The 27,071-nt window shown below is 46.0% G+C and overlaps 1 protein-coding gene across 4 annotated transcripts in view; it reads right to left on the bottom strand.

Moving 5' to 3' along the window:
- Window positions 1-1,087: 1,087 nt before the first annotated feature.
- ephb2b (eph receptor B2b) overlaps window positions 1,088-27,071 on the bottom strand; it is a 126,671-nt gene continuing 100,687 nt past the window's right edge. Inside the window, exons 6-16 of one of the 4 annotated variants that reach the window (XM_028999590.1) lie at window positions 22,480-22,604; window positions 21,077-21,239; window positions 18,919-19,027; window positions 18,164-18,231; window positions 16,703-16,825; window positions 16,317-16,564; window positions 12,958-13,173; window positions 12,113-12,262; window positions 8,450-8,643; window positions 5,423-5,578; window positions 1,088-4,658 (exon numbers count right to left, since the gene is read on the bottom strand). In XM_028999590.1, coding sequence (XP_028855423.1) covers window positions 4,550-4,658; window positions 5,423-5,578; window positions 8,450-8,643; window positions 12,113-12,262; window positions 12,958-13,173; window positions 16,317-16,564; window positions 16,703-16,825; window positions 18,164-18,231; window positions 18,919-19,027; window positions 21,077-21,239; window positions 22,480-22,604 — 1,661 coding nt within the window. In that variant the 3' untranslated portion in view covers window positions 1,088-4,549. The remainder of the gene's footprint in view (window positions 4,659-5,422; window positions 5,579-8,449; window positions 8,644-12,112; window positions 12,263-12,957; window positions 13,174-16,316; window positions 16,565-16,702; window positions 16,826-18,163; window positions 18,232-18,918; window positions 19,028-21,076; window positions 21,240-22,479; window positions 22,605-27,071) is intronic. The other 3 variants (XM_028999592.1, XM_028999593.1, XM_028999591.1) reach the window with 3 other exon arrangements.

Genomic DNA, 27,071 nt, shown 5'->3' with positions numbered 1-27,071 from the left:
CGGTTAACAGGGCACACAGAGCAAGTGTGGAGTGGGCGTGATGGGCTGGTGGAATGACAGCAGCATCCAACACTTGAACTCCTGAACCCTTTGTCGGCCCGCTGGGGCAACGTTTTTTTTTTTTTTTTTTTAGAATACATGGCACTCTCTGTAGGGTCACTGGGAGGTTAGGAGCCTTTCGCACGTCTCCTGCTAACGAGGGACATCGCTGTGAGGGAATGATGGGCTCCTGTCACAGAGGAGAGGAGGAGGGGTGCGAGAGGGTGGATGGAGAGATGACTTAAGTGGTGCTCCATTCAAATCCAGTTTGTTTAAACACATGCACACACACTCAAACAAACCAAAAAATAATAACAATACATTTCGTCTACCACTTAACAAGTCCCTAACATGTTCTATTCTTGAAAAGTGAGGCCTTATCAGGACTCTTAGTTTTGTAACTCAAAATCTATGGAAACCGAATGAGAATTGCTGGTGTCTTCCTCTTGTAAGTTCCTTTTAGTTAAAAGTAAAGTAAAGTAAAGTAGTCAGTGATGATTATAGAAATAACAGTGGGAGTTGGTGCAGTTGGAGCACCGTATACATGTACATGCAGTCTAATCAGTGCAAACTGATAATAATTATGTAACATCAGAATTTACAGGTAATCTGCAACATATTCACATTTGCATCACCAATGTGAAATACATACTCTAGACACGGCTATAACAGATCATTTCATTTTTTTTTTTAATGAGGAGATTTGGGCTTTCCATTTTTAGAAAATAAACCAATAACAATATTACAAATAATGAAATTGTTACATCATTCACAGGGTTACAGTCAATGTACATTTATACAGCAAATCAGGGCCTCTCGCCCGCATCACAGTGGTGCTGCCAACAGCGCTGCCTACGGGCCGCTGGGGGGGGGGGATGCCCACACTGACAGGTACGAACCTGCCCCCCGCAGCGAGCTGGGTAAGGTGGAGAGGAGAAGGGACGTCCGCCCCACCCCCATCCTGCACTTCTACCTCTGAAACACCAGAGGGCGCGGTGGTGCTGCACGGCCATGCCTCTGTGGAGCCGGGCAGCCATTTTCTTTCTGCATTCCAGAAAAAAAAAAAAAATTCGGACCATATTTGGAGGTCGTCGGTCCAATGGCAGACCTCTGCGAGCCATGGGACTGGCCGTGGTATGGCAACACCGAGGCGTAGCCGCTTCGTCCGCACAGCCAGGCCGCTGCGATACTGCTAAACAGTCGGGCGTGAATGATGTACTGGGCTTTTGTGCCCTAATGACGCATCATCAAATTATGGTTCCACAAAAAAACTAATTTAGCACATGAACTCAAAGAGCGTCGATTCTAATTGGCCCGAACATAATGTGGTGTAAATAATGGAAAGAAAGAGAGAAACACATGCAGAAAGTGCTTTCTTATAAATGCTCAGAAAACGTAATGGTAATAACACACCTTTGTATCAAGAAAATGCAAACATGTGCTTTGTATGAAAAGACCGTATGAAACCGTATGTTGCCTTAGCTCTGCTAACTGCTATGATGGCTCCGTGTTTTTTTTGTCCCAGCAAGATGAATGAAGCCGAGCGAGGAATTTTGGAGGAATCGATGAGGTGATGAAAAGAGCGCTAGACGTGAGCGGCGGCTCGCTGAGCCGTTTTGCGCCATACTGTAATTATACTCAACCGGCGCAGCTAATCAGCCGCCATTCAATTAGCCCTCCAGTAGATTATCTCCTCCCCCGCCTACCGGCTATGCTACTTCGGAACACCTCTACCAGAAAAAAACGAAAAAAAACAAAAGGCACCCCCCCCCTCCCTCTGTGTCATGGCGTGCTTAGAGCGCAGCGACGTGAAGCCAGGCACATCCATAGCGCCCCAGCTGGGTTCTGGACGTTCGATCCGCTTGAAAAAGCGAGCCGGTTCTGCCCCGTGCGCCGTGCCAGAGTCCGTCAAAGACCCAAAGGTTTCTCTCCACAGGGACCACCACACACCGGTTAATGGTAGGTTGATTTTATTTCCGTGCGAGCACGGCTACTTTCTCCTTCGTTACGATGCGGGTTTTGTGTGTGTGTCTTGAGATGCTTGGCTCCACCCGGTCGAACAGTGTCCCCCTGCCTCTGCCGGTGTGTGTGTGTGTGTGGGGGGGGGGGGCTATTATATCCATGGGAAGACATGCAGCAGTTCTATCCCCAGCTATTTTACTACTTGACTCAGAGGAGTCATTAAATATTGAGGTGCTGCTCTCTGGAGAGGAAGGGGGGCGAGGTTTTGTGTGTGTGTGTGTGTGGTTGGGTGAGCTTCATCTGTTCCCCCACTGGGAATGAAATGGTTATGATGAGACCCTGCCGGCTCTAGCATCACATAAATCCCCTCTCTCGTCAGAAAAGGACGGACGGACACAGACAACAACACAAGGACATCAGCCAAAGGGGACATTCTTTTTCGTTGCGTTCACCGCGGTGGCGGACAATGATAAGTCTTTGATGAACCTGTGCCATTCCCCTTGTACTGATCCAGGAAGCATCGACAGGGGAGGAAACATCAATACTGACGGAAGAAGAACGGCGGGGCCACAGACACCGGTTCAACCGGCTGGCTCCGACAGCCCTGGACTACAGGTGTACCAGAGCACCGTGAACACCCGGCCCTGTACCGTGCGGCGTATCAGAGACACCCAGAGAGAGAGTTCAGCCCAGCAACACCTCCCTCACATGCAGAGACAGAGCTGTGTGCTTGACTCCATCCGCCATCCTATTTTTAATTAAAAAAAAAGGCGTGAAGCTGAAGGTGCTAGGGTGACGAGAACCTTGACGAATGGACTACAGTAAGAAGAAGGCTTGAAGCACCATGTAGAGTGATGGCACCCCACACCTTTCTACACCTGTACACCGAAATCCATCATACCTCCTGTAAACTTCAACCATTATATACAGTTCAGTGGAGCTCTGAGTTCCTCAAAAAAAGGAGATCTGAATCTTAAAAGGGCAGTAAGAGTCGACTAGGGCTACCTGGTCACCACGGCATGTACCATATGTAACACTGACGAGGACGGCAAAATTCCAAAATTACTAAAATCCGCACACTGCAAAATCCTTCACAACCGTCACAATTCACAATGATTTTATAAACCAAAATTTCATTGGCTGTGACTGTCCTCGTCTCAAGTTTTTTTTTCCTTTTTTAATAAAATATTCTAAAAACAAAGCAAAAAGAGTTATAAGCGCATCAACACAGTGATCTGGAAAGTGTCTAAAATCCAAGCCCCGCCTCTCGCTCTCATAAACACAAACACGCAGGGTAGGGTTATCATAAAACAAAGGTGTGAGATGTAAGTGCACTCTGTATTCATTTTTTTGGACGTCTGTACAGTTCTGCAGAGGAATTGTGTATGACATTATTAATGGTACTGCATTATTGAGGTCCACACATAACAAAAACGGGCACGGTTCATGGGAAAATCCATTAAATCCTGAATCCTGAAAGATTGCGAGGCTTACGAAGTACTTCGGTCTCGTGGTGATGACATCACAATGTCTGATATGTACAGGACGACGACATCTGAGGTACAAAGGGAGGACTATTTGGCAGGCTGTGATGTTTTCAGTACAAAGAAGAACGTTTTATCCTCTTGGAAAAAAAATCTCCAAAATTTGTTTTAATGACAAGATCTCTTGAATGGCTGGAGCTGATGTATTTCAAATATTTTTTTTTGTTTTTTTGTTTTCATGGCAGTAAGTGCCAAAAGAACAATCCATTTCATGGTGCTCACATCAGAGCACATGTGGGAGCATAACTCATTCAGTTTCTGCAATACATTTTGTTCAGCTAACAGCCTCTGAGAATGCAGTCAAAACCCCTATTTGCAAAAAGAAAAGTCTCCAAACCTTTCACAGTGGGGAAGTGTGGATCTCCCACCATCTTCTTTCCACGTTTGTTTCCGTTTGCCCTTTTAAAGGGAAGCCTTACATTTCAGTTCTCCTACTTTACAATTTTACACCATCTATATGGACTCATATAGATCCCACGTGTTCTCATAGCTGTTATAGTTTTTTAAAAATTCTTTACAAAATTCAAAAAAGAAAGAAGATACAAAAAATGAATGTCCAAAAATGAATGAAAGATACGATTTGTGGAAGATGAAGCTGGCAACGTGCTGCTGGTCTGTGGGAGCACCTGCCAGGCCAGGTGCTTGGTGAGTTTGCAGACCGCACCATCCTACCACACCTCCCCCAGATGGAGGCCAGGCAGCCGGGCAGAGTGAGGGTCCGAGTGAAGCTGGAGGATCTGGATTAGAAGTACAGGGAGGGAGGTGTTGGAGGCACTGCACACCTTCAGAAGAGACCGGTGGGAAGACCAGGTTTTGGGACTGAATTTTTTTACTGGGGGGTGATTCCAGCATGGCTACGCCTCCCCCAGCTCAGCCCAACTCTGGTGCCGGCCACGTCCCATCCTGGCCTCTCTGGTTCTGTTCTGGCGGTTGGTGGTGTGGTAGCGGTGGCAGTTGGGAATTCAGACTGGGGTTGGTGGCTCGGAGCTGGAGGACGTTGGAGGTCAAACTTCCACCGACTGGATCTGGTTCATCTGGGCCCTCATCATCTGCACGCTGTTCAGGATCTTCTTCTGGTGGCCAGCTAGCGTCACGCCCACCCTGAGGATGTCACTGCGAAAGAAGAAACCCAAGGAGACATCAGAACTCAGAGCCTGATCCCCAACGCTGCAATAAAGCAGCTGCATTCCCCATACGCCACCTGCCGCATGCCAAAGTAAACCCAGCAAGTTCCTTCAAGATTGTGAAGCTGTCAGTCTTCCAAAGACGACAACTGGCATCATAATCAGCAAACTCCGTTCCTTGCACAATATACAAGCCTTTCTTGTTTTTTTGCTAGGATGAGTTTCTAGTCGATACAGGTATCACAGTCAGTGATGAAAGACTCTAGGAATTTTTCATCGGGAGAAAAACAAACATGGCCAAGTCTCATATATCTGCTGATATGAACCCGGCCAACAATAAGTTTCATTTACGACCGTGATAAGAAACTCACCTGATGTCTGTCCTGTGACATGACAGGCTCATAAATCTTTAACTGACACCCAATACCCTGAAGAGCCTACGCAGTTTTTGCTCACGCTGATTTCTTTATGCGCTGTAATAAAACTGCATGCGACTGACTGAGCCACGGCTGCACACAACACAAAGCCAGCGCCACAGGCTTCAGGTGACACAAGGCGAGGGGACACTTAAGCGTTGAGTATGTAATCCAAACTGAATCCTCTCCAGGATGGAGTCTTGCAGGCTGAACGGCCCCAAGAACAAGAACCCTAGAGGGTCTTTGATGGTTCTATGGGTGGGTGGTGGTGGTGGGGAGGGGGGGTCTATATTATCATGTGACCAGCCAGCAATGTGTTAGTTATGGGGGCGCTTACTCCATTGTCATCTGGGAGACGAGCTCGAAGCTACTGAAGTCTGCGTTGGCGAAGTTATCCTTGTACTGGCCCATCTTGATGGCGTCCAGCCACTCGTCCACCGTGCTGAAGCTGGAGAAGTCGGGGAGGCTGCGGTCCAACAGCGGCAGGTGGACACTGCAACAGGAAACAAAGCGGATGGTCAGATGCAGCCACTCATGTAACTTCACCATTAGCAATTATTTCTTTAGTAATCACTTGCACAACACATATTATTACAAAAGTCTTGCTTGCCATTTTCTGCACGGACATTTCATAAAACTGACGTGCATTATAAGAAACATGATTGAAATATTGAAGGGCATATTGTCCAGCCCTAAACACAAGGCAGGAAAATGATGTGACAAGTGAAACTGCACACAACGGCAGATGGCACGTTGCTCTAGTGTCATAAACGTTATTCAACACATAAATGAGTCACGGAAAAAAATGTGGCTGACACATCCACTCCTTTAAAAATGACAAATGTTCCCGGAGCCGAATGTTGCCTAAACGCCAGCAGACAAGTTTTCACCGGCACGTGACGTTAAGGATGGTGACGACAGTTCAGTGTGTTGTAGGGGAAGTGACAGAGTACAGACTTTTAGATTATGCAGCGTGTGCTGTGGGCGATGATGGAATCGTAGGGGAGGACACTGAATAAAGCAGCTGCAGAGAAATCACTAATCCCATTAGTAAACACTGTGATCTCCAGAGGGAAAAAAGGGATTTAAGTACCCTGTGTGAGTGTGTGAAAGAGAAAAGGATGAAAAGCATGATGTAATAGGGCTGAGGTAAACACAATAGTGTGTGTAATCAACATATATGCAGTAATTATTGCATAGACAATACATAATCACATTAATAAATTAATCATTATATATATTTTGTAAAAATTGTGTATTTTATTTACTTCCTGTGTGGGTCTGACCTTTGATACAGATGCAAAATTCGTTCTGGCCAGTCCCTTCATAAAGATGGAGAGTTTTGTGAGTGCGTTTGCATTTAACATGCCCTGATCAGTTGAAATTATTTAATATTTAAAATATTTAAATGCCCACAGGACCATGTGACACATGATTCACAGCGTTTTGGGGTGTCATCTTAATTATCCCTCTGGCAGCAATTAAAAAAAATTAAAAGTCTCCCAACTGAACTATTGAGAAAACCAAAGCTATTTGTACCATATTTTATTTCTATTTTATTTACTGTCAGTAATAAAATAAATAAGTGATTCACTGTTAAATGCTAATTGGATAAACGTCAGTTGTCTTGCATTCGAGAATGTTTTTTGTGCTTTTCCCACTGTACTCTTTAAATATGACACAACAGCTTTGAACTTGAATCTCAAGGGGGTTATCAGCACATGCACCGCAGAGACTGCACAGATCCAGAACTCCACAAACACCCCAGTCACAGTGATGAAAGAAGCACACCCAGGGAAAGAAAGAAAAAGAAACCTGTCTCTGTTTTTGTCTCCCAACTACTTGGAAATCAAGATTTGCCCCAAGCTTTCTGACTAAAGATCCATCAGCCCAAACAAATTTTATTTTTCATACCCACCCGGCGCCAACAGAAACGAGATGCGAGAAGCATTTGGTGAAGATATCTTACAGCACAGGCAACAGAAGTGGAAACCAAAGTACTTGACCCCAGATTGAAAACATTATATGGAGAACTTTGGACCAGGGCTTTCAAAGTGTTTTACTTGAGGTTACAGTCATCCTGTTGCATATAAAAGCCTCGGAGCGAGGTACATTTGGTTCGCTAGTGGAGACAGATACAATAATGAAGAAGAAAATGCAGACATTCAGTCATGCACATGAAACCTACACACACACACACACACAATATCTTAATGCAGCCAGGAAAAGCCACACGTTCCGTGGTAGAAAAATCCCATCTGAAAGGGCTCTTCACAGATCAGCCGGCCGCAGCTGTATCACATAGCCTGACAAGTCCCCCGGCGGAACAATAGACACGCAGTATCACACACACACAGCCCGCCAGAACACACAGCGTGTATCATCTGGGAGTCTACACTATATATACAGCACAGGCCAAAATTTTGGGCACACCTTCTCATTCAATGTGTTTCCTTTATTTTCATGACCATTAACAAAAAGTGGAGACCTGGCCTCCACAGTCACCGGACCTGAACCCAATCCAGATGGTTTGGGGTGAGTTGGACCGCAGAGTGAAGGCAAAGGGGCCAACAAGTACTAAACACCTCTGGGAACTCCTTCAAGACTGTTGGAAAAGTATTTCAGGTGACGACCTCTTGAAGCTCATCGAGAGAATGCCAAGAGTGTGCAAAGCAATAATCAGAGCAAAGGGCGGCTATTTTGAAACTTTTGGCCTGTACTTTACAGGTAAGACTAAATTTACATCAGTATATCAGAAGCCCTTATCCAGAGCGACTTACAGTCAGTAGTTACAGGTACAGGCCTCCTGGAGCAATTTGGGGTTAAGTGTCTTGCTCAGGGACACAATGGTAATAAGTGAGATTTGAACCTGGGTCTTCTGGATCAAGGGTGAGGGTGTTACCAACTAGGCTACTACCACCCACCACTAAATCTCTCTGCAGCTACCCTAACACACACAGACACACACCAAGCAGCAAAGCTCATAAATTCTTGGGGACAGCCATTCTTTTTCAATCACTTTATCATTCATTCATTCAGTTTAGCTAAATTTTACATTTACGGCATTTATCAGATGCCCTTTTCTAGAGCTCCTTACAATTAGTAGTTAGAGGGACAGTCCCCTTGAAGCAAATCAGGGTTAAGTGTTTTGCTCAGAGACAACATGGTAGTAAGTGGGGTTTGAACTCGGGTCTTCTGGTTCACAGCAACTGTGTTACCCACTAGGCTACTACCACGAATCCACTGAGAACAGCATAAAATTAGTTATTATTAACTGTTATATATCAAATATTTATTTTACCAACACACTGCATGTTCAGCACTGTACAAAATTAGCCAGACATTCCCAGTCTAAATTCCTCACCCTGACGACAGCGGGGTCACGGCCTTCAGGCTGTTGGGGTTGCGGATCATCTTGTCCAGGTTGTTGACGATCTGGCTGAACTTGGGCCGGTTGTTGCGGTCCTTCTGCCAGCAGTCCAGCATGAGCTGGTGCAGGGCGCTGGGACAGTCCATGGGCGGGGGCAGTCGGTAGTCCTGTTCTATAGCATTAATCACCTGCAGGGGGAGACACGGGGAAACTCTGAGGGGTCTTTCTCTATCTAGATAAACGTTATTTTTAATACGTATGTAAACTTTACTGCTACAATGCAAGTAGGGCCCTTTAATTCGTGCTACAAGATATAAAAAACGTAGCGTATGCATTTCCAGTGGTAAAGTGCCCGTGTGTGTGGCGGTGATTCGCTGACGCTCAGGCTGTTGGGGAACAGAAAGCAGAGCTCTGCAGAGTGGGGAGTCGTAACATCCATCTTCAAAAACACACTGCGATCATTATCCGGGTCGGAGGGCCCACAGGCTGAGAAGGCAATTTATCTTTTACACACACATACATGCGCATGTACACAACAGTAACGTGGGCTGTAATGATCCATTAAAACACACACACACACACACACACACACACACACACACACACACACACACAGGGATCGGTTCTGCGGATCAGACAGTGCTGAGGGAGCATTATAACACCTATCTGCCGGGATCTGCATTTGAAGGCAGTTCGTCTTGCAGGCAGGGGGCAGATCTGACACGCGGGTCGGCGTGCAATTTCATCTCCGAGCCGCGGCCCTGTCAAACGCCCCGGATCGCGCGCCGATAATTATTATCGCAGCTACCGCTCTCGCACACTCTGCCCGGAATTAATGAAACACGACAACTTGTGTCAAACCGCAGGCTCGGGAGCACGAGCGCCGGCGCTTGGTGTGTTTTGTTGGCTGTGTACTATAACCATGAGGCCAGGAAATTACTGCTGTCACCTCATGTTTAAATATGCCTTGCAGAGCCTTGATGCACGCAAACTGGTTAACCTCCCCAATGTAGAGCCATGTTTAAATTCTTCCCCATATCCAGCCGCAGCGTTCGTTCAACGTTGGGCTGCTTTTTTTTTTCCTTACATGCCTGGAAATGTGAATTGTCTGTTATTTCATCCATCCCTACGATAAATCTGTAATGAAGGGATCCTTGGAATTTCGTTTCATGTCATTGCGGTTCCCTGGCCTGAACAACGCTGGGAACTAAATAGTGTAATTCAACATTGTTGATGAAGGTGATGCAGAAGTGAAAGAAGTAATTGCTAGAAAAGAGGGAAAATGATGATATGCTGCTGCCTTTGCGCTCTACTGAATGGGAGAAAGACATGAGTTCCTGGCAGAGGTACAGAGTATGCCTGACATGAACAGCGTGTGTCCGGCAAGGCACGGAGTTTCTCCATGCTTCCATTCCGGCGTCATGGAGACAGAAGTTGTACCAAAAAATTCCAGAACTGCTAGGAGATCAGTACGTTGCTCAAAGCAGTATGGAAGTGTAAATGTGAAACATTAAATTGTAATGGGAAATGTGCTGCAAAATTGAGGTAATCAGTGCCCTAATTCTAAAACCATGGCTTTGAGGTGCTGGCCAATGCATCCACTAGAGGGCAGAATCAAATGTTTTTGACAACGAACATGGCAACAATGGAGACTGTTGTAACAGGTATGCGTTTAAAAAAAGGGAACCATTGAGTCAGTGTGTCATACTTTTAGGGTCAGTTTCCCATTCATGGATTATGTCAGCAACATGCTAATATCTCCTCTTGAGGGGCAAAGTGGTATTACAAGAAAGGGTTGCTGGGACTAGAATGGTAGCAACATTAAATATCTCTGCAACAACAGAGATGTCTTCAACCCGAAGGTCAGTCAAAACAGCACCTACTACTAATTCACATTGAGTTAACATTTTTTGGTGTGAAGTGCAATTCCATTTTCAAAGGACATCAAAATATTTGACAGTGTGACTTCCGCCATTGGTGGTCAACACCAGCCTGGGGCCAGATGTGCACATTCTGCTAGTAAAGTCCATCAGGAGCTGGGAGGAGATGCTGGGCCATTGTAGTGCTGGAGCCGATGCGAGAATGCCTGCACTCCGGAGCTCATTATCCATGCCATTCCAGAGCTCCATTCAAGCTCAGATTAATCTCATTCAGGCTGCCTCAAACGAGCACCCCAATGGGGCAGACACACTATCAGCTCCCCATTAATAAGATAACTGGCAAGATGCATGGGTCCCTCTTAGCACATTAGCGTTCGTACTTTCAATTGGAAACTATTTTCATTATCTCACCCATAATTTGACTCTCTTCCGCAACCCAGAGGGATCCTTAAAAAAGAGGGAGGGAAGTTCCAGCCAGGAAACGGAACAGCCGTTTTGCATTCCAAATGATCTTCTTGCTCAAGAGCAAGTGTGGTGCTGAGATTAAAGAAGGAGCTTCTGCACGTCTCATCCGAGGGGGGAAATTACTGAAAAATATTCCTGCCCTGAATTCAAAAGCAGGATAAAAAGCACTATGGGCGGTGACCAACCGCAGCAACGAGTGCCATAAACTAATGGAATGCTTTGAAAAGAGATAGAATGAATGGCTTTTGCAAAGTGTGGAAAAGAAATGGCCACTGTGGAACAAGGTCAAATGGTAAGGAAATGAATGAGTAATGCACAAAAAATAATTATGATTTTTTTTTTTAAGCTGAAAGCGAACATTTGCTGTACTGATTTAGTTATATCACCTCACAGTCTCACAAAATATATGTTTTTCATTAAATATGAATGATAAGAAGAGCTTGTTGCTTTATGACACTACCCTTCTAATAAATACAATTTATTTTTTTTATTTTAAATGACTTTATTACTGGAGCATCTAGAAAATAGATGCCCCAGTATCTAAAGAATAAAGATATAAAAATTAAACATCTCTTTTCAGACCCGTGTATTGGAAAATGTAGATATGGAAAAAGGCAAGAAAAAAAGTAAATAAATGGGAGGAAAAATGGCCTTCAGGTAAACAAAAGAAACCTCCTGAGCCACGGAGCTCAGCCTTTTAGTAGCTGCACCTCTCAGACACATGTTCCAAATCTCAAAGCACAGATTACACAACTCTTTCCTTGGCCACTGAAAGGTAACAATCGATTCAGGCCTCCGGTACGCAACAGTCTTCACACGCCGATCACAAAAGCTGTACGAGGGGCCTGGATGGGTTGGATGTGGCCCCATGTGGGGAGATTCTCTCACATAGCAGTGTGGCATGTTGTACTGTCCCCCCCCGCCCCCCATCTCGCTCAAATTTCTGAATTTTACCTGTTTGGTTTTATGAGGTTTACTCACTATCTGTTATTTTTTGACGAACGTTCCAGCTCACACGCCCACAATTGGCTGTTCGCACATGCTGGAGCCAAGAGGCCGTGAAATGGCTTCAAACAACAAACTTCTCAGGAATATATATGCGTGCAATATCTCCTGCCCAAACCCCTCAGTGTCTCTGCTGCAATAACATTTGACACGTAACATCAACAATTTCTTGGTGTGAATTTCTAAGCACACAAGACTACACGCTCTCTATACCGAAAAAAACCCCACAAAGGTTCAAGTACACCTAATTACCCAGAACGTCACTGTATCATCAGCACGGCACGGATATAGGAAATGGGATACCTACATCCTGATTGGTCATGTCCCAGTAGGGTCTCTCTCCATAAGACATCACTTCCCACATGACGATGCCATAGCTCCACACGTCGCTGGCGGACGTGAACTTCCTGTATTGGATGGCCTCTGGTGCAGTCCATCTGATTGGGATTTTCCCACCCTAAAAACACCACCACCACCCCCAAAGAAAAATACATATTAAACCAAACCAACAAACAGAACACTCAAGCGTAGAACATAAGGGGGGAATTTCTGTAGAACAACGGGGAATTATGCAGTGTTTTCTGAGCACTCCCTACAAGTTTAGTCCATCCTTGAGAGGGCTTAGAAACAATACCAAGAGCCAAGGGCATGAGAGGAAGGTGGAAAGAGAAGAGAGGGGGATAAGAGGACGATGAGAGGAGAGATTTAGTGAAAATAGGCCTCTTGGCTTAATAAGGGGTGGATAAGACATGAGACACCAAGAGGCATGAAGAGGTCTGGAGAGTCTGAGACTTAGGGCACTGTTTTTGAATTGCTGCAGTACTAAAATAGAAAAGAAACATCATCTTCGAAGATGTTTGCATATGGAATGTATTGATGGGAGCAGGTTTAAGGCTCTGAAAATCATGAATTAGTGTGAATCGAATCCATTTTAAAAAATGGATTTAGTAAAAAAAAAAAAGTGTTCTTGGTGACAGAAATAAAGGTAGTTGTTTTTTCTTCTTCCACATACATATAAATACTTTCTTTTTTTTAATCTACTTATGTAAATCCTGAAGATACCCATGATACCTATGACCTTTCAAACAAGCCCTATGCTCAGACCTAGGAAACTGGAAGCATGGAATTGGCTGGTGCAGGGACTGAACTCACCAAGGCACTGGTGTAGGTGGGGTCAGATGTGTCGTCCTCCAGGAAACGCGAGAGCCCGAAGTCAGACACTTTGCACACCAGGTTGCTGTTGACAAGGATGTTCCGGGCGGCCAGGTCACGGTGGACGTAATTCATGTCGGCAAGGTACTTCATTCCCGAGGCGATTCCACGCAGCATGCCCACCAGCTGGATCACGGTGAACTGCCCGTCATTTTGCTGGGGTGAATCGAGAAGTCCTCACATTAGCAACCTAACTGCGGTGTGTGCTCCTGCTCTCTAGAGAACAGTGGTGTTCGGCGGGGACGCGGAACGTCTGCACTGGACCTGGACGGTTTTCAAGCAGGGTTGGAGTGCTTGAGTGTTTATTCTGGCTGCGCTGCAGGGAACACTATTGGTCGGAGCGGGACTGGAGTTGGAGTTTGCGGATAAGACGCAGCTAGAACGTGCGCTGGGAGGGCCTGAGGGTGGTCTGCAGCTGTTCCCCTGCTGCGGTCGGCAGACGAGAGCCCCCAAGGAGCTGAGACCCAGCTGTGCTCCCAGCTGCAGGCCGGCTCGGCCCCCGCCCAGCGCCGGTCAGGAGCCGGCACAAGAACTCCGATCTTCAGGGCTCCCAGAGTGCCCATCTTCCAGGAAAACTAATTTCAAGTTAAGCCACAAACTTACGACTTCTCATTGTGAGTTTTATTGATGGTCTTAAGACTGTTAATCTCCAGTCATTATCCTTACCGCATGGTTAATATATGACACATGGCTGATTCTTTTTACGAATTGTTCTCGCTGTGGTCGGAGACGGTGATTTAGGAAGGAAATAATAAACCCGGGCGACGGGGGTAGGTGAAGGACGGACGTTATCTCACAAGAAAGCACCTCCCTCCCCGCTTCATTATCCGAGAACGGTTTTCACATCACGTCGCTGCTGCTACCTTCTCACAGCAATTAACCAGCATCCATTATTCCCACGGCTCACAAGCGCCTCAGATCTCGCCACGCTGTTTGCATTCGCCTTTAATTGGGCAGGAACCCCTTTGCCCAACGATGTCGGCATCTGCTGGCACAGTGCAGAACCCAGCTCACGAACGGCTCCTTAAAGGATCCGCTGAGCGCCGCTTACGCTCATTCGGCTCAATGTTTGTTAATTACACAGTACGGGCGGGAATCAAGTCTCTATCATCGCGGTGAAGCTACCATCATATTACCACCATTCAGCGTGTCACTCTCCATCTCTCTCTCTCTCTCTCTCGCTACGTCGTCCTCTCCATCACCCCTTCTCTCCTGACAATAGCAGTCTGAGGATCCTGTGTTCCCTAACGACAGCATCAACGCCAGCCCCGCGTTTCAGAAGCTTCGGCGCCGTCAGCGAAATCTTGTCACACGCCGTCGCGGTGCGGTGTCACAGCGGAGCAGCCGTGTTTTTTAAAGCACCGAAAGCGCTGTCAAAACTGTACACCCGCGCAGACACAACGGATGTGGCGGGATGCAAATGAAGCGCCGGTGCTTGCAGACTAAGCAGCAGGCTCAGGGAGCTGTCAGCAGACGCCACGGCGGTAAGTACCGGTGTCGTGTTTTTTCCCCGGCACGGGAGCCAACGTTGCCCTTTTACAGATCCCATTGTTACCTGTCACGGGCTCTGCCAAAGCAGCCTGGGATCTCCAAAGCCTCAAACGCACATGGCAAGTGACAACGTGAGGGGGAATGACAGAGCTGGAGCTTTGAGTCGTGCAGGGAAGGGAGGGTTAGTTTGCCCACCCCACGTATGTGACACTTAAAGATTTTTTTTTGTCTTAGAAACACAAAAAAGGGTCAAACATGCTCATTGTAACTGTGCTAGACACGGTGCTGGCAAGATAAATTGTGCATATTAAAAAACAAAATAACACTGCGCCACCTGCAAGTGTCCCATATGGCCACATAGGGCAATGGTGAGAAGATAAGCTCAGTGACGTTCAATCCAGCAGTCTGTTGACTCTCACTCGTTTCCCCTCCTCAACTATGACAACTTCCAAGCGCTCAGATAATGACACTTTCTGACGCGCCGAAAGCCACACGAACTAAAATCTCAGCAGAAGATCTGAAGTGAAGCTAAATTAATGAGAAGATCAGACATTCTCAATTTACATAAATCAGAGACTCGGTTACTGGTAGCTGTGAGAAAAAAAAAAAAATGAAGATACCAATTACTGGACATGAAAGCTTACGACGCCCAGATCATATGAAGAACCGCACTGAGACTGACACAGAGTCATTTAGTGATGGGAAACGTCCGCCCCATCAGCAGTTCCACTCAACAGCCATATCTTCTCGCATTAATCGTCCGAAATTGGGCCTCTGCAGTCGGATCCCACAGAGCAGGATGGGTAGAAGTGAGCCTCCGCCGTAAATTATGGACGGGGATTATCACACGGGCGCGTGGAAAATAAATAGTGATCAGCGTGCAGTTTGGAGCCCTGACGGTTGGAGCTGGGTGCGGGCGTGACGGATGGCAGACGCGAGCGTGATTGACTGACTGCACACACAGAGCACTTCGTGTTCCTGGCACCGCCTGTCCCTCACGCCGGGGTTATATTTAAGCTGGTGCCGGGCGTTAAGCATATTTACCAGTGCCACACGCTGGGAGATCTGGGTTGTATGTGAGCACTTCGGCGTGAGACAGACAGAGTTGGGACGTGCAGACTGCCCACAGTGGGCTAAATGACAATCATGGCGGCAGCTCTTAGGAAGAGGGGGATTTATAGACAGCGGCGAGAGGATGAGGGCGCTGCATGTGGGAAATGATGCCGAGTCACAGAGACGGCATCATCGGGGCTTATAGTGCATTGGCATAGAGCGTAGCGTGCTGAGAAGTGACAGTTTACCCCGGGGTCACCATGTTCCTTTTGCTCCTATAACAAAACAATAGGTGACTTATCTGTAGGCCTTCGAGCATGTGTATTTACATAAATTCAGCTAAGCTGTGACTCAGCTCATCTGCGTGAGGGTTCTTAGTAAATAAGCCACAAATAGGCCACCCCCAAAGGCACATATGGCGGCTAACATGTCACTAATTAGTTGCACTCCCCTTTAACATTCCATTGTATTGTCCTCACATGAAGAACTCCTAAAACGCCCCTCTGAAAACTGACAAGTTTGAACTGAATTTCATTGGCACTCAATTATATAAAATATATGTATATATGTTGTATATATATTGTTCATGATTTTAATTTTAATCTAGACATATAGACATTTGTTCCTAAAATAACATTCTTTATCTCTTTTCTGGTTTGTTTATATTTAACTGTGTACTTACTATATGCACATGCATTTGCCTTTTTTTTATATATTTTTTTTATATATTTGTATATATGTAATAATTCTATTACCCTGAGGAATGTGTCCAGGGAGCCATTCTCCATGAACTCTGTGATGATCATGACCGGGCTGCTCTTGGTCACCACGCCCTCCAGGTGGATGACATTGGGGTGATCAAACTGTCCCATAATGCTGGCCTCGCTGAGGAAGTCGCGTCTCTGCTTCTCAGTGTATCCAGACTTTAGTGTCTTGATGGCCACAAACATCTCCCTCTTCCCAGGCATCTTCAGATTCCCACTGCAGACCTCGCCGAACTCCCCTAGAGGACGAATGGGTAAACAGTAAGAAGTGATTCACAAGCTTATAGAGCTTACAGAGATTGATCTGCTAAATGTTTTCTGAACGTAAGGCTTTGTTTCTGCACATAGCCATTTAAAAGCCTGTAATGATTCTGTACCTGCACCGATGACCTGCTCAATCTTCACACAGGAGATGTCGATCTCTTTAGCAAACTCCCTCACAGCCTCATTGGGATCCTCATAGGTAAATGGATCTATGTAGATCTTCATTCCTGGAGTCACTTGGAAAAAAGGAACAGGCAGCTATAATATTTAATCCTGCATGAACATGCAAGTGCTCAGTAAGAAAAGCAGCAGATGGGCAGAAAACAGACAGACGTCGGTATAATATATAGTTTAATATACAAAGCACACTCCATGAGTCTTTACAGAATAGAGTCACTGATACTTTATTCAGCTCCAGGAAATCAAATGGCTCTGGACGCAGGTAAATTGGCTTAAGGTGGCCTTTAAGTGTGGGGCAACTTGAGTGTTCCACGTCTCAAATCCGATTACTCGGCCTGTCAATTCTAGATCTGGCCCCGGGCAATCTAATGGATATTGTGACTATGCAAATGGAGCCAAGAAATCTCAGTGAAAGTGAAGGGTTAGAGTGGAACAGAGATGGATACCGACAGGAGACACACCCCTTCCCCCCATAAGGAACATATTTTTATTTCGAAAAAAGTGTAAATAAAAAGTCATGTAGAGTTTGATAAAGGAAAATACATATACTTGTATGGGACAAGGGTCCATACATATGTCCATAGAATGCATAAGACCCCAGAAAGGCTAGCATGTTTGAATCATTTATGGACGTATGGTTTTATCCCCGTGGCTCGCCAGTGTAAACAGGGTAAACAGTGTAGAGTAGAAACCCATTCAAATATCCATTTACCTTTTGTAGTAAGTGTTGAACTGATGTTAACTCAAACGTCACTGTATATGTCCAGTGGGAGTGGGCAGAACTGTATGTAACTGTACTTAGCGAGGCACCATGTCTGTTCTCTGCCGGGGTGAAAGTGACGACAGTGTGTATGTGGGTCTAATGGCTGAGTGTCTGGCAGGAACAGAGGGATTAAATTAAACATGAGCCACGGAGTGAGGGCTGGATGAGATGGAAGAAGCGTACACACGCACTCGCATATGGCTCTGAGAGTGTGTGTGAAAGAGAGTTGCACAAGCACGTACACATCATGTTCGACATATGGAGGTTGCGACTGAGACCGGAATCCAAGTGCTACACACACACACACACACACTCAATGAAGATTACAGATGAGTAATAAATGTGCATTTGTCTGTGTGTTTGGGATGGGCATGGTTAAAACTTCCATTGCAGACTTGTACAAAACTAAAGCAATGTTTTCAAAATGTCTATAAAACACAATTGCAAAAATACATTCAGTCTTTTTTTGACAGTTTTACTTTTATTATTCCTATTAGGATACAGGATATCCTATTTAGAGTGAAAACACATACAACTTTATAAAAAGCGCAGTTGCCGTGACATGGCTTGAGTGTTCATGTGCGTGTGCACAGTGTGTGTAGAACATGCCGTGCAGGGCAGGGGTACTCACTGTGGCCGCTGGTGTAGTGCTGCAGCTTGTCTGTGTACTCTGAGTCAGCCCTCTCGAAGCCACGTCTCCTGGGACAAACACACAGGGCTATAGCACTGGTCTGGAGACAAGCAGCAGCTCTGAACCCTGTACCGCACGCTTACTGTAGGGTTACTTTTAGAGTTTTTCGCAGAGAATCGTATCAGCATTCAGGTTGCAGTTCGAAAGTTTCTTTAAGATAACAACAAAAAATACTCCTTTATCTACAGGAGAACATGCTGTTGAAAATGATTAGCTTTGTCGTTTGTAATCATTTATTTATATATGCAGCCACAATAGTCTGGAAGAGAAGTAAACATTCCAATTAAAATGATTAAAAAGGAACTTCGGTTGTGTTTCTTGATGCATTCAGGTTCATTAGTTTTCGTGCTTTTGTTTTTCCTCTCTCAAAACTGAACTGAGCTTAAAAGAATTAATGATATGAACAATAAATACAATAATGGCTTCGTTACCACAGCACCATAACCTCTCCAGCATATCCACACTCGTAAACACAAACCCTCAAATGCTGCAGGGCCTTATAAACCTCGACTCTTAAGAGAGATTACACATCTCCTGCGCTTGATGTGTGTTCAGATCTGTGGAAGGCCTGCTCGTTATGCGGTAACGGGCTGACGGAGTTTTACTGTGTTGTCACCGGGCTGTAATGGAAAAAGTGCGCTTGGAGGCTCGGGGTGGGTTCTGGGTTCTGCAGAGCCGGAACGGGACTGACTCACCGGCTGCAGACGATGATGATGACCACCACGGCGATGAGGAAGACTAGGCCGGCTGCCGCCGAGCCGATTATGAGAGGCAGCTTCTCCTGAATGCTGGTGTTGTACTCAGCTGTGAACAAACACACATTTATGCATAAATAAATACAGAGCAGGATGTTAAGTTCATCCACAGCTCCTGAAGCTGAGTGTGTCTGACTTACAGCATCCTGCAGTAAATGGATATTTAAGAAATGCTGCATAACTGCAGTCTCTGCGCTATGTGTGAGTGTGTGTGTGTGTGTGTGTCTGGGGAAGCCTGAGACAGACAGACAGCTGATGGTTGGCAGGCAGGAGGGCAGCAGGCTCGTCTGTGGAGCCTCTGCAGCATATGGACATGTGGCTGAAGCTGTGTGTGTGTCTGTGTGTGGAGGAGTGTGTTGTTGGGACAGACGGTGGGGGAAAGAGGGAGTGGGGTGTTTTCTCTCTCTCACACTTACACGCACACACGTGCACATAATTAAAGCCCATGCAGTCATAAGGGACCCAGCTAAGACACTAGTCTGTGTGTGTGTGTGTGTTTGGCATTGTAATGAAGAAGCCATCTCCCCTGGCTTTCAGCATACAAAACAGTGCCTGACAGCACCCATCTCCCACAATCCCCTGCTCTGTGGCAGAGAGGCTCTGAGGGCTTTGTGCGGGGCAGGCAGTGAGATGTTTAAAGAGATAGAGGGGGGAATAAAGAAAGATGCGGACGCTGAAAGAGCCTCCCCCCGGTGTTGGATGAGGACGCAGACTCTACTTGGGGTCAGGACGGGGTCTGATGTCCACCCAGAGGTACTCTGCTATAGTAATTAGTCTTCTGTAAGGATTCACATTACACTAGATCAGCATTAATCAGTGCCGGAGTGGCTACGTCTTTGTGGGAAGGGAGGTATTGTGCTGGTTATGGGAGCACTGGGAATGGGGCTAATCTCCATGTACTGCTCACAGCTAAAAGCCCCTGCAGTGGCTGGGGGACTAATCTACATCCACTACACACTGCTAAAAGCCAGGGGCGGGGTGGGGAGTTAAAAAAAAAAGCGACCTTTTAGTGTTCGTGCAAGTGCAAGGAAGAGTTGCGAAGCCTCTCTCAGGCTCACGGAGTGCTGAAATGTCTGCTGGCCATTTAGTGTGAGATAAAACGCCAGAGGTGTGAGGCTAATTCAAAATCTCTCAACGAAGATCAAAGCGCATCACTGTCACTGGGCTTTGATGTAGATGACACTGAGCCCGGGAAGGACGAATTTCTCACTCCGCCCAAACGATTTAGGTTCACCTCAGTAAACCTTTAAGCCCTGATTTCGTTGAAGTGTCACCTAAATGTCCTGACAAAAAGTCCGAACAACATGCTAAAATAAGAATAGATTCCTTGGCCACCTAGAGTTCTCCTGCCCATGTCTGTGTCCGGTGTTCGTCCATCTTCAGACTGAGGCTTAACTGAAAAACCAATCATCTCCTGACACCTGCTCTCCAATGGATTAACCACAACAGACAACCGCATGACCTTGCAAAGGACACACCACTCTCCACACTAGTGATGATGCAACGACTGTACATGGCAACACTCATACTATTCTGCCAGTTCCAGAATGAATTTATGGACCTAGGGTCCTTCAGTGTTGACCAGAGCACGTTGGGATCCTCACAAGGTTCACTCCTGTTTTTTTTTTTCCTTTGGCATTCACCCCAGAGGCATTGAGCACTGTGCTCATGTTTAGCTGTTTTGTTCTACTGTATATAATGAATATAATATAATGTAGTTACATTAATAAATAATGAAGATGAGTTGTCTATGGTGCTGGTTCTTAGAATGTTAAAGGGCCCTTAATGTGCAGAAAGAAACAAAAATACAAAGATAAAAGATCTAGACAATGCTGGCTACCCTTGCCATAATATAATAGTTAAATATTTAAGCGCTTTACAATATTATGGTGAACTGTCTGCAACTGTTCAATGCTTAATGCATGGAAATCAGACAGAAGGTACGTTTTGGAGTTCTTGACAATAAATGCAATTTAACAAGAAAATGAATTTTTGGTAGTTGCCTTTATAGGACAAACAGAATGTAAAAGTGTGTGACTGATGTGATGTAGTTGAACTTAATGTTCTTAATTCATTTGCAAACATGAACCAGATTTACCTTCAGTCATAGTTTGGAAGTACATCTTTCCACTGTAGCGACCAAACCCAGCCACAGTCCGCGCCCGCACCTGGAACACGTATATGCGCCCGGGCTTTAATCCACGGATGACAGCAGTGTTGGTCTGACTCCGGATCATGGATGAATTGTACTCTGACTGTTCCTGAATGCAGAGGAAAAGCGAGAGTTAGAGAGGAAGAACAAGTCACTCGTACTGTCCGTTGATTTCGGCGGTCATAAAGCACTGGCCATGTGCGCGGCTCTGTTTATGGGCGTGAGTGGCTATCAAACAGAGCAATCTGTTTAGTCAAACGGGATCAGTTCTCTCCAACAGCGGCCACCAGCCAGGAGCAGAGGGTCTGGCAGTTTGAGGCCAGGCAGGATTAATCTGTCTGAGGTGTTAGCCCCGCCCATCTCGGGCAGGCTGCGGCGAGGCCAGACCGCGTGACCCAGGCGTGGGAGGTCGATGGCCCCTTTTGTTCTGAGCTGTAGCTGAAGCCTGGAGCTGCCCTGTCTGGTCTCTGTGTTTTGACAGTCGGATCTCCGTAGAGTCTGCAGGGAACTGCAGCATTGATGGCGTGTGTTTGTGTGTGTGTGTGTGTGTGTGTGTGTGTGTGTGTATGTGTGTGAAGCAGGGAAAGGAAAGGAAGAGAAAGGGGGAATGGCTTTGTCACTTCTCACTGGTGTCAGAAAGAAAGCATAGAGAGACTGGCAGTCTAAGTGAATTAAAAAAATGTAATAAAATCCAGGAGATGTGTGTTTGCAGTTGCTGCAGCAGAGAAGTCGCTCCCATTTACATTACATTTACATTTACAGCATTTATCAGACACTCTTATCCAGAGCGACTTACAATTAGTATTACAGGGACAGTCTCCCTGGAGCAATTTTAGGGTTAAGTGTCTTGCTCAGGGACACAATGGTAGTAAGTGGGATTCGAACCCGGGTCTTCTGGTTCATAGGCGAGTGTGTTACCCACTAGGCTACTACCACCCTATCAGAGAAGATCTTCCACCCCAGAGAAGAAAAGATCAGAGAAGATACTACCACCCCATCAGAGAACATCTTCAGAAACATGTTACTCTTTGTGCTTAGTCGCAGATGCTGTTATAAACAGCTGCTAGGTTTATCACATTGTGGTAATTGTAAAGCACTGAAATACATGTTTTGACTATCATAGTAGTGGTGGGTGTTTTATATTAAGGACTGTATATAACTATAGACAAATTGGTTTAATAACAAGAAGCTAGATACAACTTAATACAACCTAAATGTAACCGTCAAAATTCATTTTGATCATAATGATGCAGAACAGAGCTAATCATATTTCACTTTCAATAGGCTAATAAAAAAATAATAATAATAAATTATGAGTGTAAAGGCAATGTCAAATATTGGCTGAGTACCTTATCATAGTACTGCAGTTCGTAATCAAGTATGACTCCGTTGGGCTGGTCAGGCTGAGACCAGGAGAGGGTAATGCTGTCCACAGTGCGGCTGACCTGGTGCATGATGGAGACCGTGGATGGAGCTGTAACGCAGAAAGAATGAGAGAGGTGAGCAAAAGGCCGTTGGAAACTTGCACAAATCACAGATCCAGAAAAAAAAAAAGAGACACAAACCACATTTATTCCAGTGGTGTGGCTGGACAAGAAAAAATATGGACATGCACATTATAGCTGGCATCTCCGTCCATATATAGAGAGTGATGAAACGTTCAACTCAGCCATGGGGTGTGTGGGAAGACAAGTCACAACAGCTCAGCACTGAACCACATAAACAGTCACCGGGGACTTCCAGGCTCAATAATGAACGCCGGCATTCCTCGCCGCTTGGGTGCGAGTGAACCGTCTGACCCAAAATTGCTTCCCTTTGCCGCATCCCCCTTGAAGGGTGAAAGACAGATTTGTGGGGCTGCCTTAACAACTCTTTTTGGGGACGCATATAAATGCAACTTTGTGACGGCTGCCAAAACACATGCGGTGCACAACTGATGTACTGTTTGTGAAACATTCCGTTTTTTTCCCTCCTTTTTTCGCTGTGTGCATGCATATATTTTAACACGGATGACGGCTTAATGTTTGTCAGTATAAGCCACTGGAGAAAATTAGTGATTTAGGGCATTGCTGCCTTCAGAGGAGAGATAAAGCATCTTCCCGAAAGCCAACAGAGATACATTGGACTGCTGATGTCGGGCACCCCAGGGTCTGATCTGCCCTCAAAGCCAGGGTGCATGCCCCCCATAACCATTAAACATTTCAGCATGGAGCCACGGGTCACCGCCCTGCATCAGGGGAACACAGAGGAGCTGTGTGGGCCCAAAAGAAGAGGATTTACGACCCTGGGGCCCTGTGCTGTAGGGGCAGGCCCATCCTCAACACCCAGGCTATAAAGCTGGAGGCCTTCGTCCTGCCACGCGCTCTCCATGGAAAATCGACTGTCACGGTGGCTGGACACAGCGAGGAAGGAGGACGCATACGCACAACGTCACGAGATGGGATTTTAAAGAAAAAAAAAATCCACATGGGAAAACATCACCAAACAACTACCTGACGGAGAACAGACATGAAAAGGGCAACTTTATACAGGCAGACACAGGTGAAAACAATCAGGAAACATAAAATACAGGACGAACATGAAACTCCAGAGTAGCCCCTTCCGGGCCGGATCCACCAACTGGAAACCTCGCTCATTCCTATTTGTCCGAACCAGGAGGATGGGTCCCGCGAAATGGAGGAGGATTCCTGTTCTATTCTGGGAAGCAGTTTTATTAGGAGTTTAGTGCCAGCAGATTGACCTCGGGCCCCTGCAGCTACTCAACTCCACATTTAAGGATGGGACCTCATGGAATATGGAACCAGCGATATTTCAGATTCTTGTTATTTTCCGACTTTTGAAGTCATCCACAATTACAGTAGTTCTGTGTTTTTCTTGTTAAGCTGCATGGATGTAGGTTGCTACCCCACCCCACCCCACCGCGACCTGCTCATCAAAGTCTCAGTTTTTATAAAATGTCCTAATACGTTCCATCACGTTTGTATCTGTACTTTTTTTGGCTTTATTTTAAATATAAGGTCGAACTTGTATGTAATAGATATTTTCTTTTAAACAGCAGTTGTTGATTTAAGCCAACCTGTACATGTATGATAAGAAATCAAATAATGGACTACAAAACACCGATGTACATCGCTTGGGAGAAGAGCATCTGCTAAATTCCATAAATGTTAATATACCTGCATAAATTCTTGTGCAAATAAATGAGCAATCATGATAAACAGAATGCTAAATCCCTGATGAAGAACCAAAAACATGGATTCCAGTCTTGTAGTTCAAGTGCCTTAAGACCTGCAATCAGGAAGAAGACCCTGTGTCTATGGCATTTGCTATCCTCAATAGTGCTATGCAGAGCCACAGTGTATCAGTTCTCCACCATCTCCCTGACTTCCTTTCGCTCTGACACGTAGCAATGACAGTCATCTCCCACAGCGTAATGTATTCTGAGTTTGTTTGCAGTCCCGAGACAGCCTAATAAGGCAAACAGTCAAAGCGACTCGATGGGGAGCGGGGCGCGGCTCGGATTACAGATGAGAGTATATGTTCAGTCGGATGTGTGCCCGGTGAGCCCGCACTCAGACTGGTAACCCAACACGACACAAAGACAACAAAGCCGGGGCACGTACTCCCAAGCTCTGGGATGGAGCCGCGCCAGGAGTAGCTCGAGCTGATCACCGCGGGCCCTCCTGACCGAGACCCGTCTCCCTGACGACCGCATTACAATGAGGCTGTTTCCAGATGACACGTCCCTGTCCGCCCTGACAATCCTGGCCAGTGAAATAACAGCCGTTCTGGGGAAAGGTGTCAACCGGAAAATTACCGTATCCGTTTTTTTGGGGTTTTCCATTTTCACTGAATTCCCTCAGACAATTCAGGATGTGTGAAGTCATGGGTGTTAATCGCAGCTAATAAAATATTATTCTGTACTCCAGCTTTCAGCGCAATGGCTCTCTATCTCCGATCTGAGTCATTCAACTTTTTCCTGACCCAAAAGCTCAACTCTCCAAAACACCGGAGTGATTAGGCTGAACGTGTGGTCCTGGGAGGGGGCAGAAGTGAGATGAGATTAGCCCACTTCAGCGTATGCATCCAGTCGCTGGCTCTTTCACGCGCTCTTGGACGAATGAACAAAGATTTTCCTGTAAGACGGGGGATATGAAATGGGCCTGGCCAGAGCGTATTTGCGCCTGCCTCCACATCGTTGTGGGACCACGGTTGACTGGTGGCTACAGAATTACGTTACAGCTTTAACATTCATAAAGAAGCCACGAAACCGATATGAAAGACACTTGGGCCTTTCGAGGGTGTATTCTTGCATGACGATTTGGCAGTGGGTCAGCGGCTGAAAATAAAAGCCTCTCTTTTACGCTGGGTCCCTGTAGAAGTTTTTACTGTTGTGTTTGAACACCTTGTAACTCCCAAAATCGATGAAAGATGAGGTTTACTAAGTTACTTCCAGCCATTTAAACCTATTCCGAGTTAATGGGCCATGGTCTTGCAAACACAGAGAACCCATTTGCTGAACTCTGATCCATCTTTTTTTTTTTTTCTCCAGCGTTCTCAGTAAATAAATATCTCTGGGCTTATTATGGCTCAAATCCATTCTGTTGCCCTCATTTAGATAGCCATGTCCCATTCCCTGCGGCCTCTCCATTACCGACCACCCTCATTCCAAAGATTGCCTTGTCTTACTTCAGCCTATTGATTCTCTTGATGTTTGCATCTTCTGCAAACTGGATCTTGTGGCTTAACCTAGCTGAAGCGGATCTATCTGGGCCACCCTTGGGCTGGGAGGCGTTCCTGGCAGCACAAACAAGCTGTGACCGCAGTCGCTTTAGACGTACCAGCCGGCATGAGTAACGGAGGAAACGTGCCCATGGCGTGACAGTGTCACGGATGCTGTTGGGCTCTCCTGTGTTTTTTTTTCCAGTCTGCTAAAGATATCGCTGCTTCGAGAAAATTCCTTCTTATCGGCCCCTGATGTTTCACTAGTGTGCACTGAGGCTCAGCAGAAAGCTGAAAAAATGCTGTGTGCTCTGGTAATGCCATAAGAATATTCAAAGCTTTTCAAAGATAAAAAAAAAACTGAGCACAACATGCCTAGAGTTCACTTCCAAATAAATGACCCAATAGGAAGCTAACTGGTTAGGGGCTCCCACTGCGTCTAGGTCCATATATTATGCTCCTGCGTGCATGTGGAAGTGGTTTTGTGCAAAAGGTTGCAGGTAAATATGGAGAAAGTTGGGACGACATGGAAAAGCGGGATGGAGAACGGGATTGGTGGAGGTAGGGTGAAAGTTGTTCAGCCCTTTGAGCCCCCCACCCCATCCCCCTTCCCCATTAAAAATATACGAGTCCCCACGGCGGCGTCCCGGCAGAGCGGGCGAGGCAGCTGCTCTGGAGGCTGCCGGATGGCGTGGCGCTCACTGTTCAACCTAAAGCTCTTTGGTTTTTATGAGACTCACAGCCAGCACCCTTCAGAAAGAAGGCGGAGCACATTTGCATGTACGTTTGGTAGACTTGATGCAAGAAAAAAAAAAAAAAAACATTATTGGCAGCCAGCCCCATTTCCCATCTGCAATGGATTGTGGGTTTTATGTCTCCGCAGAATTTCCAGCGCAGTAAAGCTACGCAGCTCCAATTCAAGTAGTTCATCAAGCTTTAAACCATCTGCACTGGAAAAAGATGGAAGCATTAATGTACTCGTATACACACCATAAGCTAATTCTAAAATAGGCACTCCAGAGGCTTCAAAACGCTTACAATTGCTTATGGGCACTTCTGCGTCTACGAGAAAGTGCTCTGCAGGGTTTTTTTCTGTGAGGTTGGAGGTGAAGTTTTGTTGCGATGGAGAGACTCTGGGAAATGGCAGAACCACCATTTTGCTGTCACAGGGTTTCTCCTCGTAGAGCCGCAGATCCGGAGCTTGCTTTATTCTTCCTAA

The sequence above is a fragment of the Denticeps clupeoides genome, chromosome 12, assembly GCF_900700375.1.
Source record: "Denticeps clupeoides chromosome 12, fDenClu1.1, whole genome shotgun sequence".
In the NCBI taxonomy this organism is placed as follows: Eukaryota; Metazoa; Chordata; class Actinopteri; order Clupeiformes; family Denticipitidae; genus Denticeps; species Denticeps clupeoides.
This window is presented reverse-complemented; position numbering and strand designations above follow the sequence as displayed.